The following is a 14,291-nucleotide window of genomic DNA, read 5'->3' as shown; positions in this document are numbered from 1 at the left end:
GCGTTCCTGAAGCCACAGCGTAACTCTATTACAAGTTTTCTCCAGCAGCAGAAACGAATTGCGACTAGCTACAACTCCAAGAAACCTGTATTATTAGTGTATATACGATTGGATGAAGAGTGGTAGCCTATGACTGGCAGGAACAAACAAGCATCGTGTAAGTGCATCATTTCTGGCCAGGGCTATCATCCCTTTCATTTCAACGTTCCCCTCAGATCCAACCAAGATTAGAAACGTTAGCTCTTTGACTGCGCCATCATGAGAAAATCCTAGAATTCATCATGCTTGGCTAGGGGAGATGAGGGGGAACTACAGTGTAAGGTAAGGGGGCCGTTAGTCCCAGCACCAATAGGCAGGTCCCTTTGGACCCCTGACTCGCCCGCTAAGATCCCGATCCCACCTTCACTTCCAACTCCACGTGCTTGTTTTGAATCCGTGTTTTCCATTCTCCCTTCATTTTCATTTTTATTCTCCTTCTCCCCAACCCAAAGCTTTCGCAACTTGTTTCTTGCCTCATCATTGTCTTCGCCGTCGTATTATTCTGCTTCGGTCACCTCGATCCGCGGCTCTTTGTGCTCTCTTATTCTGCCGCCAACTCATTTAATACATCAACAACGCTCCTTACCCTGCATAAGTCGCAACTTCGTCATCAACATGGCGGCCACTTATAAGCAGTTCCTTGCTGCGCCTAGCTCGTCTCTGCTGGCTGATACGGCTGCGCTGCACTACGTTACCACGACCACGACCTTTTCTGGTCCTACTGAGATCATCAAACATCTGAATGCGCTTCAGAAGCAGGTCGCAAAGAAGAAGGAGGAAGTGTTCAATATTGTTGATGGACAAAACGTCATTGTCTTAGAAGTTGACACAGGTCTCGGCTTTCAAACTGGAGGCGGCCCTTATCTCCCCGGCCTTGATGACAATTTTTTGTCTGCTCGTGATGTTTACCTCCCCATTGTATGTTGCTTATCTGCTTCGAATGCTCCTTTCTGCTTTGCGCCAACACAAATCACATATTAACTACTCCCCACACAGACTCACTTTGTGACCTTCGATGAAGCTGGAAAAATTCTTCAGATTCGACTTCAATGGGATCAGGGCTCGCTTCTCAAGCAAGTTGAAGTGATTGGAAAGTCTGGCCGCAACTGGCCTATTAAAGATAGCCGAGAGCAGATCGCATTTATCCAGTCTTGCATCAGAACGGCTGGCACTGCTGCCCCTGTCGCTCCCAGCCACAACGAGACCGTTGCGCGAAACCGAACTAATTCCACTAATGCTCTCCGCGACCCCCATGCATCCTTGAGGCTGTTTGGCCCTCGAGACGAAATTGAGGCGGAGCCCGCCAGTGTTGTATCCCCTTACGCTGGCACTGGCCGCCCTCGACAGCGGTCTTTCACCGAGATTTTGGGTGACGAACCCACTTCACCCAGCTCTGGCCGTCGAAATATGTCGCCTTCGAAGCGTGGCCAGGGTAAGAACTTCCAGCCTTCGCGAATTTTCGATGGTCAAGAGCATGTCGAGCAACCGGAGGAGCAGCCTCAGCCCAAGAACAAGCGATATATCCGCCCTAACCCAAAGAAGTTCTCTCATTTCGACTTTGCCGACGGTAGCGACCCTCAGGACGCCCCCCAGCCGGGCCAATCCTTTGATGAGAGGCCAAAGTCTAAGCACGACAGCCAATGGTCTTTCCAGGATTTCGTGACGCCACAGAAAGTGAAGCCCTCCAGAACTATGCGTACCCAAGATGTTCGCCATTGGGACACTGACAAGGATGTTGTGGATGAGACACCAGGCCAACCAGCTGCCAAGCCTCGACGCGATGCCGACGCACACTTCGAGCTACTCGACGACGGTGAGAGAGTGCCCCAGCAACCGCGCCCCGGTTCCCACCCCCCGGGCTATGCTCATAACGAGGGCCTAGGGCTTTATAAGAATCAATTGTTTGACAAGGAGGACTTAGGACAAAACGAACGCGCTTTAGGCAACATCACCAACGTGAAAGACCGCGGAAAAGATTTTGACCACCACTTCGATATCAGTGACAAGTCACCAGCCCACCCCCAAGATCGTGTCCCGGAAGGTCACCAAAAAGCTGTCCAAATGATGCAACACAACTGGGACACATACGACAGGTCTCCTGCCGCTCAGAAGGAGAACCGACCAACCGAGAACACCGATAGCCACAAGATCAACATCGCCGGTGATGGTATGGGAGGGCGAAAGGGCACCAACCGGGACTGGCTCTATGGGGAGACTCAAGATGTCCCTCAGTCGATTCCCACCCGCAAGCAACCCAACGTTGTTGCTTCGGGCGTTCCCCTGACCAAGAATGCCAAGATTCACATTGCAGGCGACGGCATGGGCGGCAAGAAGGGTACTGAACGAGACTGGCTCTACAATGAGACTAGCGAGACAGCCGGTGACTCGAAGACCACCAAACCGATCCCTACACGAACACCGGGTTCCAACGCCGCACCTGCCAGTGAAATCAAGGAGAATACCGACAAGCACAAGATCAACATCGCAGGTGATGGTATGGGCGGTAAGAAGGGTACTGAGCGTGACTGGCTCTACAATGAGACGAGCGAGACATCTGGCGGTCAAGCAACAGCCACTAAATCGATCCCTACCCGAACACCAGGATCCAGCACCGCACCCACCAACGAAGTCAGAGAGAACACAGATAAGCACAAGATCAACATCGCAGGTGACGGCATGGGTGGTCGAAAGGGTACCAACCGAGACTGGCTCTATGGTGAACTGGACGAGCAGCCTCTTCCCACACGGCAAAACGCATCCTCCAAGAAGGACTTTTGGGACTTTTAGAGGAGGAGTGCTTTGCTAGGGAGAACACCCGGACTTGAGATAGATCTCAATGTGCGTCCTGCTGTATTGCTTCAGTCTTCAGTGTTTTATGTTTTGTGCATACCTACATGCACACGCACGAGTTATGATTCATGAGGGTTCATCAGCATTACTTTCCGCCTTGGAAACCCCGCTTGAAAAAGCATCAGAGCCCTCGGGATTTCGTCTTTTATCTTATTTGCTTATTTCACAGCGTCACTTACGTAGGGGTGCTGAAGAAGAATTACTTGGCAGGAAGCGGACGATTAGCCTACTTGATATGCGGGCATGTTCTCAAGACCACGTATTAATGTTATATGAGGACTCGAAACAGATACATTGCTATCGCACTGATTGAAGCTTCATCGTAATGGGCATAGGAGTGCCTGTCAGTGATTAAAATTAATTGATGCCTTGGCCTGGTATTGAATTACGCTCAGTACACCGTCGCAGCTGTGAATGGAATTGACTCGGGACAGGTGTGTATAAGCATGGCGTTATTACAAGAGCAGCATTATCCATATGTATATATAGTATAGTGGGTGATCATAAATAACGAAATCCCGCGCAATCCGTGCATCCATTCAACTCCATGCTAACCTGAGTAATAACCAAATCCAGAATGATACATATCCAACGCCTCTTATTATTTCGTCATAACTTTCATGGCTCAGCACATAAACTTATAATATCTCTTCCATCGGGGCCAACCTTCTCGTTCCTCTCGTTCCTGAGCGACAAGAATAGGGACGTTGAAGTCCCGACGTCCAGTGTCGACGTCCATATCTCGTATCCTCACAAACGTAGTTCGGAAATAAAGCTTGTGGAATATGTAAAAGGCCAAAACGCAGGGTGCACCAACCCATTTGTGGAAGAAATTCTGTGTGACTTGGGCGCTTGTTAATTCTTGCCAGCCAATGGGAAAGGCACCGACCCAGAATTGCGCGATGATGACAAGAACGTTCAGTGTGATACCAACCCAAGAACCCACAACGCCGACCTGGGACTGAAAGGGTAACTCGGAGACGGAGCGGCCTCGGGCAGCCCATGCACGACGGAAACGGATGTGACAGACGCAGATAGAGCCCCATGTAAATATGGTTGACAAGCCTGAGATGGCCATCAGCCAGTCGAGGACAGCTCCTTGTTCGGGAAGATCTGCGAGGAAAGCGATGAGGCCGAAGGCGCTTGCGATCGCAATAGCGACGAGCGGGCGGCCTTTGCGGTCGACGTAGCCGACGATCTTGGGGGCTTGTCGAAGGTTTGCAAGAGCGGCGAGGGTACGCGAGGAACCGAAGACGGCAGAGTTACCGACGGACAGGACGGCAGTAAGGATGACTGCGTTCATGACAGACGGTAGGACCTGAATGCCGGCTTCTTCAATGGCTATGACGAAAGGGGAGGCTGATGCATCCGCATCGCTGTTACCACCCACGAGGCGAGGGTCAGTATGTGGAACGAGCAGTCCTACCAAAGTCAAAGCAACGATATAGAAAAGCGTGATTCTCCAAAACACCTGCTTCAAAGCCGTTGGCAGCGATTTTCGCGGATTAGCCGTTTCGGCGGCAGCAAGACCAATGAGCTCAGTACCAGCAAAGGAGAAAGCTGCTGTAACAAACACATTACACATTCCTTTAAAGCCGTTATTGAAAGCACCAGGGTTTTGCCAATAACGGCCCCCAATGTAGCCGCTGTCTGGCGTTCCGCCACAGTTGAGAACAATGCCGAGAAGGCTGGGTGGAATGTTAATTCTGCAACGCTTGAGGACATGCAATTGAAAGCACTCACATGAAGCCTATAACGGCAATGACCTTAATAATAGAAAAGATAAATTCGGCTTCACCGTAGCCTTTGACGCCAAACATATTAATGACTATGATGACGACTAGGAATACGGAGACGAAAATGGCGCGTGTGAGACTCTCGTCCCAGTAAGAGAGGGTTAGGGATGCGGCGATGATCTCGAGTGGTAACACGATGAGCCATTGCATCGCGTAGCTGTGTCAGTCAATATATAAAGCCAGGCTCGCAGTAAAAGAGCAACACTCACTTCCACCCCATTGCGAATCCCCAAGACGGATCAATGAACCGAGTCGCCCACGATGAAAATGATCCAGCAATTGGGAATATGACTGCAAGCTCACCCAGCGCTTGACATGTACAAAAGAGCATGGCGCCCACAATTGTAAAAGCTAACAAGATCGATGCTGGACCTCCATCTGCCAAAGCTCTTCCCGATGCGACAAAAAGCCCAGTACCTGTGTCTATGTCTTAGTTTCTCCATCAAGCCATGTTGTAGCCACCATGAATAAACTCACCGATAGAGCCTCCAATTGCAATCATTTGCAAATGTCTTCCTTTCAACTCTCTCGCGAGGCCCGAATTCGCCGTCTCCAACATCGCACTCTGGATATCGTAGTAATGCGCTCCATCATGCACCCTCCCGGATCCCTCATGCTGCCCCAACGGATCATTCGTGAACAGACTCGATCTCTGATCGCGCCTAAACCCATCGACAAATCGATCCCAGTACGACGGCGGGGAAATATCACCGTACTCAGGCTCGCGCATGCTAAAAGAACTTCCGGGGGCGAGCGACTCCTCTTTCATCTTGCTAATGCTCCCGCGCTCGACATCGTGAGGCGCCATTCTTGCGCTTGAGCCTGCGCGCTGGGCGCGGGCCGAGCTCACGGTTGGTCGATCCCGAACGGGGGGATGACTGGAGCTGGCCCTCCGCTGAGGATTGTTGTCGGAGTTGTAAGCGTAGGCGTACGCGGATGTGGGAGGTGAGTGGGAGGTATATGTTGTGAGTAAGCGGTTTGTCGGCGGAGGACGCTGGTTCGTGGGGTTCGTCAGGGTCACAGTGCTTTAGCGATCGACTCAAGGTGTGTGGAAAGGTGGTTGTATTTGATGTAATGTATTGGTTTGCTGATATCTTGATCGCCTTGATAATCGTAGTGAGCCGGCCAGCATATCGCCACCAAGAAGGTAGTGGCGTAAAAAGAGCAGTGATGTAGTTGTCGTGAAGAGTGGATATGTGTCATATAAGTCGACATGCAATGTTTAAGTTTAGAGCTGAAAATGGGGGCAGTCAAGTTTAATGGACTGCTTGTGCGCAATCAAGCAATTAATCAAAGCAACAGAGAGAGAAACAAGGTAGTAGATAACGTCAAGGTCGTGTGAGAAGGGGCTGGAGGTGGGCTTATCATTCTAGACTCAGAGGGAGCAATACAGTCGGTGACAGTTGCTTGGCGTTGGACGACCCCCCCAATGGGCAGAGGGATCCTTGGTATCAAATCAAATCATCTTCTGACCACTTACAGCAAATCCTAATTCGAAGTCAACTAAGACGCCACTGAGATCGAGCTGTCAAACGCTCCGAGCGTTGAGGAATAACCACGGGCATTGGTGGAGAGGGACCGAGGGGACGCTATCGCAGTGGAGGTGGGGAAGCCTTAGAACGCCTAGAGCGAGTCGTTGTAACGCTGTCACGCCTTTTGGCTGGGCCCCCCCCGCACGCTGAAGATACCGCCTGGACCATGCTGCCGGGTTCTGTCTGTCTGTGCATTCGATCAGTCTTGATTGAATACGTAAAGAATTGAAGATGTGGATTCACTATTCGGCATTGAAAATGGTGGATTCCATCTTAGATCTCCCAGAGACTAAACATCAGATCTTGGTCAATATCCACATCCCACGGCCCAACGGAATGTCCAAGATAAATCACAAGCTAATCCTTCAAAACCAACAGTAGCAACCCCTGTCTTCTCAAGTAACCCACCTAAACCATCTTCAGCAGGTGCAGTCACCACTAACTTTGACTATCACACTCCCGTCCCTCCCTCTTCCAATTCAATTCAGCCCTGATACGAGGACCCTTCCATTCATCGGCTAACTGTGTCTCCCCTCTTCTCGGTCCCGACAAAAGCAAATCCCCTTGTTCAACCATACGTTCTAGCCCTCACGAGTCTCGATTTATAGATACGAGAATGTAGGGCCCTATCGCAAAATACCATCACATGCCAAGAGCAAAACACGGGGAAGCGGATCCTTTCCTATCTGTCTCCTTGTTCTTGCTTGTCCCCCCCAAACAAATTGACAAGAACCAGCCCGTAAGCCATCGAACCATTTTTCGAGATCGTCGCAACCTTGTCTCCCTTGAAGCTTGGACAAGGAAGGCAGCTGCAAAGCCACGAAAAGAGTATCTGTCTTGACCAGAAAGGATATCTGAGACAACAAATTCAGTACTAATGTTTCGGGCTTCTATTCAAGTCTTTGCCCATGCTCAAACAGTACCATATGTCAGATAAATGCTACATACGCTCAACGTAACTTCGCCACGCTGTATCACTTAAGCTTATTCACAGCACCCAATCACCGCACCTACGGTATCAGCTGCTTTAATTCACCTTCTTGGCATCCTGCATAACAGCCTCCTTCTCTTTACTTTCCACCTTGACGGCCGTATCGATGATCTTGCCATTGGCGTCTCTTGACTTTCTCTTCCATCCTGTAGAGAATAACTGTCCCATGTCAAAGCGAGGTAGAGGGTGTCCTTCAGTGTTGATAACGACTTTGTCCAGAGGTAGGAGATCAGGAGGTGAGAACAGGAGATAAAAGTACTTGAGTGTTTCAGCCTGTATGACTACGTTAGCATCTCGATTGCCTGTTCGCTCAAATCTCTCGTCACTTACCAGCCAGAAGCTCTCCATATTGTCCCGCACTTTAGGGGGGACAACATTGGCATTGCGCAGGCTCGTAAAGCCTCCTCCGTTTCTCACGGCTGTGTGGTTCATGAAAGACTTGAACATCTCCCAGCCCCATTCGCGGTATCGGTTGTCGTTGGTGATCCTCCACATGTAAAACAGACTCTCGACGGTCTCCGGACGCTGGAGATTGTGAACATCGCCAGACTTGACTGTAAAGTCCTTGCGCCATTCCGCGTCTGGGCTCGGGTCAAAGTTAACTGGACCTTGTCGAGGGTTACCGTAAGCCGCTGGCGGGTTATCAATCTCGAAGTAGGTGATTTCGGCCGACAATCCAGTTGCCATGTACTTGTACATTCCCCAGCATGTCTCCATGATTTCGCGCGCCAGCTGTATATCCTCCTCATTCTTCTTGGACCATGTCGGTAGTTTGCGCGCCTGAGCCTCAGTGAGGCCTTCCGTGGCCGCTAATGCTATCGTACCGGGCATGAAACATACAAGGTGGTCCATCTTGGGGCTCAGAGGCATCTCTAACCCATTCGGTCGCTCTCCGATGATGGTAAACTTCGAGTTCGAGGTATATGTGACGAGGTGTTTGCGAACGCCTTGAAGCGCCTCGTACCACATATCCTGATAGACAGGCTCCTGTTTATTCGTCTGAAGATATTGCTTGATAAGATACTCGTAGTATGAGTCGCCGCGGCTTCCCAGACGGATGTTTTCGCCCCTGAATTCGCCCGAGGTTGCATAGATAAAGATGGGGACCAAGCCATCTTGAGCTCCCTGGTTGTCGACAAGTTTCATGACATTTTCCACACGATCCCAAAAGTCTTTTTCTCCTGTGAGCTTTGCGAGGTACTTAAATTCAAGCTGGAGAGTTGTGGCCTCTGCTGTCGACGACGCTCCCATGTCTGCGTGTGAGGGGATGCCCTCGAACTTAGCAAGATTGACACTCGCATATGGGATGCCAGACGGGGAGTCAAATGCGCTCATGAGACGATCAGCCAGGTCTTTAGCTTTCTCAAGATACAAATCTTCGCCGGCTGCCCCCTCGTCATCCTCGGCCAGTGGCGCAAGCCCCGGAAACTCGGTAGATAAATAGTGTGCGCTTAGAAGACCACCTAGCATTCGAATTGTCGTCTCAAAGGTGTTGACATCCTGGTCCTGATCCCATGTCAAAGAGTCCGAGATCCAATGACGAGCGTCTTGGACACGAGATGTAAGGTTCATGAGGATCATAGTATCCAAAGAGTCGATTATGATCCAGCCGAGTCCTTTTGGTGCCATATTTTCGCCTGTCTTGCTTATTGGGTGGTATTCATCAAATCCTGTCGAATTCTTTGGTCAGCCAATTTGAATCGTCTGCCCATGATATTCGGCCAAACGTACCCCAGGCATATCGCTTATAGGCATCCCAGCTCAGCTCGAATGCCTCGACCACACGATCTCTTCTGTGGTCCCAGTTCGCCTTTCTATCATCTTTGGACAAGCCTGTGTAGCTCCAATCGGTCGTTACAGTTCGCTTCGTTGATGGTTTCTTGGAGGATCCAGTCCAATATATTAATGTCAAGATAACGAAGGCAATAAGAGCCATCCACTTCCTCCGCTTCCAGAACGGCCTATCTTCGTCGTCGTAAGGCGACGCATAAGGTTTGTCTTTGTACATTGGGAGTCGATCCGACTTGTTGGATCTCTGGCCAGAACCCCAGAATCGATCTTCAAGCTCTCGTTGACGACTGTCAAAGGACGGAACGGTTCGGGGCATAGAGAATGCCATAGCTAATTCATCGGCCTCGGCCCGCGACGGCGCAGGAATGTTTCGAGATTGCGGGCGACTAAAGGTGCTTGTGGTTCGGTGGATGTTGAACGGATCTCGAATCATTGACTTGGTGTTTTCATTTCTAGGCGGGACTAGCCAGTAGGGTGAGAGCAAATGACTCGAAAAGACGCTAGAATTTACAGTGCAAGACAAGACAAGAACTATTATGTACAGATCGCAAGCACGGAAGCAGTTGACAAAGAATGTGGCAAGTAAAGTCTCAAGTTTGAGACGAAACAACCAGAACCAATTGAGGACAGAAAATACAGACAGAACCGAAATCAGGAGCTTGGGGTAGCTTTTACTTTACAGCACGCGACCAGGGTTATACAAAAGGTGTCGTTTGCGATTGCGACACCGACTCTCGGTCAAGTTTAGCGCCCTGGCCCGAGCACTCGGACCCAGCAATTCCGTTTCCCTTTTATATTGCGAAACCAATTCGTTGCAACTCGACATACTACAGTAGGACGTATTTGAAGTTACTGGCATGAAAAAAGCAGACTTGACTAATGATGCCATTGCCTGAGCTGCCATCAGTTGACTTATATGTTATCTATGCCTTGTAGTAGGAGAGCAAAGCAATCGTGGTTGATGATGTGAAGGTGTTTCTTTTTCTGTGACATCAAGTCAACACTCACCTTTGGCTCCTTACCTAAGGTAGGGAGCTCCTAGGAACAAATAACTAACAAATTAAAGCTTAGATAGATGTTACATCCAACCAAATAGTCCTGTCAAACAATCATGCTGTGCTAGATCTACGCACTAAGATGACCACCAGCTCAGGTACGTGGACCCTTCACACCTAAAATAACTGCACGTGGAAGCGATACCCAACTTAATCACAACTTCACCTCTGATACCAAAACTCTCCAAACGTCGACCACAATAATCCTAGTCGGAATGAGCATCGAAAACTTCCCTTCTCTTACCACAGAAGAGTTCTCAGAAGCATGCCATCACCTTGACAGACAATACTGCCAAGCGTCCTTAGGCCCCCAACGAGCACGGTGGAAACTGAGGCTCTGCAATGCTCTTTGCACAGACTTCGCCTATGGTGGGGGTTTCACAACGTATATCCAAATAAGGCGGCCTCTCGAGTTTGATCTGGATCATGGGGATCTTTCACTAAATTTGGATGGATTCTCCTTCTCAGACGACAAAAAACATGTACAAATAGGCGGGGATAAGGATATGTTAGATGCCGAAGAAGCAGACGAGGTAACTTATCTTCAATAGAATATCTTCTAAATGTTGAACTTCGTCTTACAGATTATTCCAGGCCGCTCTAATCAGACAACGAACTCGCCCAGAAGGTGCCATGGTGGAATACGAAATTCACCTTCACCCCACGTATCGTGTGCCATGTCTATGGTTCAATCTACGCAACCTACCTGCCGATGAGCCCGCATTCGACATTGACACCGTCTTTCGCCGCCTTGTACCAGACGAGTACAAGGCCGGGCTTCGGGCACTGGGCAATGTAGGCGGGATATCGGCCGATGTACGTCTTCTGAGGAGAGCTGTTTGCACAAGTCAATTTCAAGATTCTGGGTATCGTCAAGATTGGTCGGCCTAACTAACACCTTGCTCACAGCACCACCCGATCACGGGCGTCCCATCCTTCTTTGTCCACCCTTGCTTGCTGGGAGACGCAATCTCCGAATTCGAGTGCGACAGAACGAACTATCTCATGATATGGCTCGGACTTGTAGGAGGTTGCGTAGGGCTATGGGCCCCCAAAGAATTGGCAATGCAGTAGCGGATCGATTGCGTCTCTCAGAGATGTCGCCGACCTTCATGGGCTCATTCTTGTTCATCAATCATCGTCACTGTCCTCCTCCATGGCAACATCCGAATCACTATCCTCATCGTCACGGGTTCGCTTCTGTCCTCGGCCACCCGGTGTATCGGCGTCTTCCATAACATGGTCCGCGTTCGCAGCAGGCTTCGCAGGAAGACCAGAGCCGGGCGTGGGTGCCGGTGCTGATCCGGGAGGGGGAGCGTTGAAGATGCTCTGTTGCAGTTCAGTCTGCTCGACATTGGTGGCACCTGCGACATTGGGGATCTTAAAAGTGCCGTCGAGTTTGGCCACAAAGTTGGACTTGGATTTCGCATATTGTATTTTCTAGGCAACGAGTTAGACTGATTCCACCACCACGGAAAGGTTCCACTAACCAAGTCGCGACCGAGGAATGCTTGTCCCTCGAGAGATCTCATAGCTTGTGTAGCAGACTGAACGTCCCGAAATACGATGTGGGCTTGACCGCGCATCTTCATTGTCTTAAGAGCGACAACGTCGAGGACAGGTCCGTATGTGGAAAAGAGGAGGTAAAGGGCGGTTCGTAGGTCGGCTTTCTGGATTTTTGAGGAGGGGAGATTCGTTACATAGAGGCTGAGGAGTCAGCACGAGTTGAGAAGCAGCAGGGCAGTAGAAGACTCACGTCTGATTAGGAGGAATAGGTTGAACCTTGGCTGGTAAAGATGCGTTTGGTTGAAGACCACGAGGCGCGGTTGTTGCAGCGGCCATTGTGGTAGTTGAAAAGGCGCAGGTAGTTCTATGTTGATATTCGATGTGTCGCAATCGATAATTTAGCACTTTCTCGATACTGCCTATACCAAGACTTTGCTATTAATGATGGGCGCAACTGAATTCAATGATATTGATATTCGGCGGTGTTGATGGTTTGGAGATTTTTCGCCGAGCCTAGAATTGCCAGCCTCGCGCTACAAGACAAGCACAGCCGCTGTGGCCCAAGCTTACCATCCGTTGGAGCTTCAGCACTACGTAACCCCCCACCCCCACCGCCAACTTGGAGTCCATAGATCATCAGCACCCAACTCAACACGACCTTTCTTACTTTCCTATACTCTCAATCAGCTTCAAGGCGATAGTAGAGAGCTACTCCTATCGCGAATAACATCACTATGACCGCCCCCGAAGTCCACCACCTCTTCCACAACCCCATCGCCGATCATTCCTTCTCGGCCGATCACTCCGTCCTCGCTGTCGCTCGGGACACTGCTGTCGAGCTCTATGGCAAGGTTGGCGATGCCTTTAAGCTAAAGGACGAGCTCAAGGGCCACGACAAGACGGTCACTAGTGTCGATATTGCTCCCAACAGTGGACGTATCGTTACTTGCTCTCAAGGTTAGTGTACATGGAATTACCCCTATGTAGTATTTCGTTCAGTACCTTACATGACAATCAGATCGCAACGCTCTGGTCTGGGAACCCTCCCCAACCGGTTATAAGCCTACCCTGGTCCTTCTTCGAATCAGCCGAGCCGCTACCTTCGTCCGATGGTCTCCCTCTGAGAACAAGTTCGCCGTGGGATCCGGTGACCGCGTCATTGCCGTCTGCTACTTCGAAGAGGAGAACGACTGGTGGGTGTCCAAGCACCTGAAGAAGCCCATCCGTAGCACCATTACCAGCGTCGCTTGGCACCCCAACTCTGTTCTCCTGGCTGCTGGGTCCACTGATGCTCACGCCAGAGTCTTCTCCGCCTTCATCAAGGGTATGGACTCCCGTCCTGCTCCGGGAGTCTGGGGCGAGCGACTCCCTTTCAACACCGTTTGTGGAGAGTTCTTGAACAACTCAGCTGGATGGGTACACTCTGTCTCTTTCTCTCCCAGTGGAGACAGTCTTGCATTCGCGGCGCATGATAGTAGCATCACTGTCGTCTACCCATCTGGCCCTGAGCAGCCCCCTCGTGCGGTTGTCACCGTCTCCACTCAGCAGCTTCCTTTCAAGAGTCTGATCTGGACCAGCGAAGATGAGATTATTGCTGCCGGTTACGACTGCGAGGCTTTCCGCTTCCAAGGTGGTGAGGCAGGCTGGCAGCTGGCTGGTGCTATTGAGCAGAAGGGCCGTCCTGGTCTGGGCGAGCACCGTGAGGAATCTGCTTTGAACATGTTCAGACAGATGGATCTCAAGGGCAAGACTAAGGATGACACTCAACTTAAGACTATTCACCAAAACACCATCAGCACCGTCAGGCCTTTCGAAACATCTGGTGACCGCGTCACCAGGTTCAGCAGTAAGTACAAAGCGGTACCTATAAGATGCGTAAACTGACAAAGATTGTAGCAAGCGGCGTCGATGGCAGGGTTGTGGTGTGGAGCACTTAGATAGTTTGTATAAACAATATATACTGCTGTAGAAAGCGGGCAGATTACATTGTAACTTCGCAATGGTCTATAAACTGCATACCTCCCACGGACAAATCTCCACTGACTTTGGTTTATATTGGGACGCTTACAGTACTTTATGTACCGTATGTATTCAGCAGGAAGTCTCGTTCTAAACCCTTGATGTGTTTCTCGATCCTTCTCCCTCATGAATCTTAACTTGCTACATATCCAACAACTCAGGCATTCATGATGCCTCATGAGACGAACCGTCTGTTTGCTCCAGAACTTCCAACTTCAACAATACCAAGCTATACTGATCATCTTTCTTGGTATGTGTCTCCGATGCAAGTCATTCAAGTGGTTAACAATAAGCTCTTTCGAGATATCCGTCAAAACTCGACAGCACGCCCTGCCTGTGCTTCACTAGCTAAAGGAAACACCAAAAAACTTAGTAATTCTATACCAGATGATGTTTCTTATTCCGGCCTCATCACCTACTACTCCTTTCGCAATGCCTCCTCCCTCGGTCACTCAAGACACTATCAGGAACAAAGTTGCATTCATTCATACAGCATGTTTTGAAGCTAATCAAAGCTATTTCAGAGCATTTCGGGAAGACTATGCCTCATGCGACCCGAAGCGTCATCATAATGATCTTGAGCGGGTGGCAATGGCGATAGGTGGGCATGCCATACCGCTTGATTCTTTTTTGCTTCCCATGGACGCATTTTGCCAAGTTTTAAGCATACAGGGAGGTATCACAAACCTGTTCAGGGTCGAAAAGCACTAGT

The 14,291-nt window shown here is 50.0% G+C and overlaps 6 protein-coding genes across 6 annotated transcripts; 3 read left to right on the top strand and 3 right to left on the bottom strand.

Annotated features, from left to right (window-relative positions):
- Positions 1–654: 654 nt before the first annotated feature.
- BKA55DRAFT_532669 (uncharacterized protein) lies at positions 655–2,826 on the top strand (the record flags this gene model as incomplete). The annotated part of the gene is made up of 2 exons (XM_046189369.1): positions 655–957; positions 1,036–2,826. 2 exons carry the CDS (start codon positions 655–657, stop codon positions 2,824–2,826), a joined length of 2,094 nt encoding a protein of 697 aa, XP_046056820.1.
- Positions 2,827–3,170: 344 nt separating this feature from the next.
- On the bottom strand, positions 3,171–5,597 carry BKA55DRAFT_32152 (amino acid permease-domain-containing protein). Its single transcript, XM_046185687.1, has 4 exons — positions 5,163–5,597; positions 4,895–5,102; positions 4,633–4,842; positions 3,171–4,577 (listed from the first exon to the last, which is right to left on the bottom strand). The coding sequence occupies exons 1-4, from the start codon at positions 5,491–5,493 to the stop codon at positions 3,515–3,517; spliced, it is 1,812 nt and encodes a 603-aa protein (XP_046056819.1). The 5' UTR covers positions 5,494–5,597; the 3' UTR covers positions 3,171–3,514.
- A 1,554-nt stretch (positions 5,598–7,151) lies between these two features.
- On the bottom strand, positions 7,152–9,685 carry BKA55DRAFT_32141 (glycoside hydrolase). Its single transcript, XM_046185686.1, has 3 exons — positions 8,940–9,685; positions 7,539–8,878; positions 7,152–7,481 (listed from the first exon to the last, which is right to left on the bottom strand). The coding sequence occupies exons 1-3, from the start codon at positions 9,430–9,432 to the stop codon at positions 7,245–7,247; spliced, it is 2,070 nt and encodes a 689-aa protein (XP_046056818.1). The 5' UTR covers positions 9,433–9,685; the 3' UTR covers positions 7,152–7,244.
- Positions 9,686–10,269: 584 nt separating this feature from the next.
- BKA55DRAFT_498004 (uncharacterized protein) lies at positions 10,270–10,949 on the top strand (the record flags this gene model as incomplete). Its single annotated transcript, XM_046186511.1, has 3 exons — positions 10,270–10,587; positions 10,649–10,870; positions 10,914–10,949. The coding sequence occupies 3 exons, from the start codon at positions 10,270–10,272 to the stop codon at positions 10,947–10,949; spliced, it is 576 nt and encodes a 191-aa protein (XP_046056817.1).
- A 236-nt stretch (positions 10,950–11,185) lies between these two features.
- BKA55DRAFT_588581 (uncharacterized protein) lies at positions 11,186–11,896 on the bottom strand (the record flags this gene model as incomplete). Its single annotated transcript, XM_046194816.1, has 3 exons — positions 11,186–11,470; positions 11,545–11,761; positions 11,811–11,896. 3 exons carry the CDS (start codon positions 11,894–11,896, stop codon positions 11,186–11,188), a joined length of 588 nt encoding a protein of 195 aa, XP_046056816.1.
- A 246-nt stretch (positions 11,897–12,142) lies between these two features.
- BKA55DRAFT_550447 (WD40-repeat-containing domain protein) lies at positions 12,143–13,658 on the top strand. The gene is made up of 3 exons (XM_046191271.1): positions 12,143–12,517; positions 12,579–13,406; positions 13,457–13,658. Exons 1-3 carry the CDS (start codon positions 12,295–12,297, stop codon positions 13,495–13,497), a joined length of 1,092 nt encoding a protein of 363 aa, XP_046056815.1. The 5' UTR covers positions 12,143–12,294; the 3' UTR covers positions 13,498–13,658.
- Positions 13,659–14,291: the final 633 nt, after the last annotated feature.

Source organism: Fusarium redolens (genome assembly GCF_020744475.1).
Source record: "Fusarium redolens strain MPI-CAGE-AT-0023 chromosome Unknown BKA55scaffold_1, whole genome shotgun sequence".
NCBI classification, from domain to species: domain Eukaryota; kingdom Fungi; phylum Ascomycota; class Sordariomycetes; order Hypocreales; family Nectriaceae; genus Fusarium; species Fusarium redolens.
This window is presented reverse-complemented; position numbering and strand designations above follow the sequence as displayed.

Coding starts and splice junctions, on each gene's coding strand:
- BKA55DRAFT_32152 (XM_046185687.1), bottom strand. CDS start 5,493: ATGGCGCCTCACGATGTCGAGCGCGGGAGCATTAGCAAGATGAAAGAG. Junction 4,843..4,894: donor GGATTCGCAATGGGGTGGAA/GTGAGTGTTGCT, acceptor TGACTGACACAG/CTACGCGATGCAATGGCTCA. Junction 4,578..4,632: donor ATTGCCGTTATAGGCTTCAT/GTGAGTGCTTTC, acceptor CATTCCACCCAG/CCTTCTCGGCATTGTTCTCA.
- BKA55DRAFT_550447 (XM_046191271.1), top strand. CDS start 12,295: ATGACCGCCCCCGAAGTCCACCACCTCTTCCACAACCCCATCGCCGAT. Junction 12,518..12,578: donor TATCGTTACTTGCTCTCAAG/GTTAGTGTACAT, acceptor CATGACAATCAG/ATCGCAACGCTCTGGTCTGG. Junction 13,407..13,456: donor CCGCGTCACCAGGTTCAGCA/GTAAGTACAAAG, acceptor CAAAGATTGTAG/CAAGCGGCGTCGATGGCAGG.
- BKA55DRAFT_32141 (XM_046185686.1), bottom strand. CDS start 9,432: ATGATTCGAGATCCGTTCAACATCCACCGAACCACAAGCACCTTTAGT. Junction 8,879..8,939: donor CTATAAGCGATATGCCTGGG/GTACGTTTGGCC, acceptor AGAATTCGACAG/GATTTGATGAATACCACCCA. Junction 7,482..7,538: donor ATATGGAGAGCTTCTGGCTG/GTAAGTGACGAG, acceptor GTAGTCATACAG/GCTGAAACACTCAAGTACTT.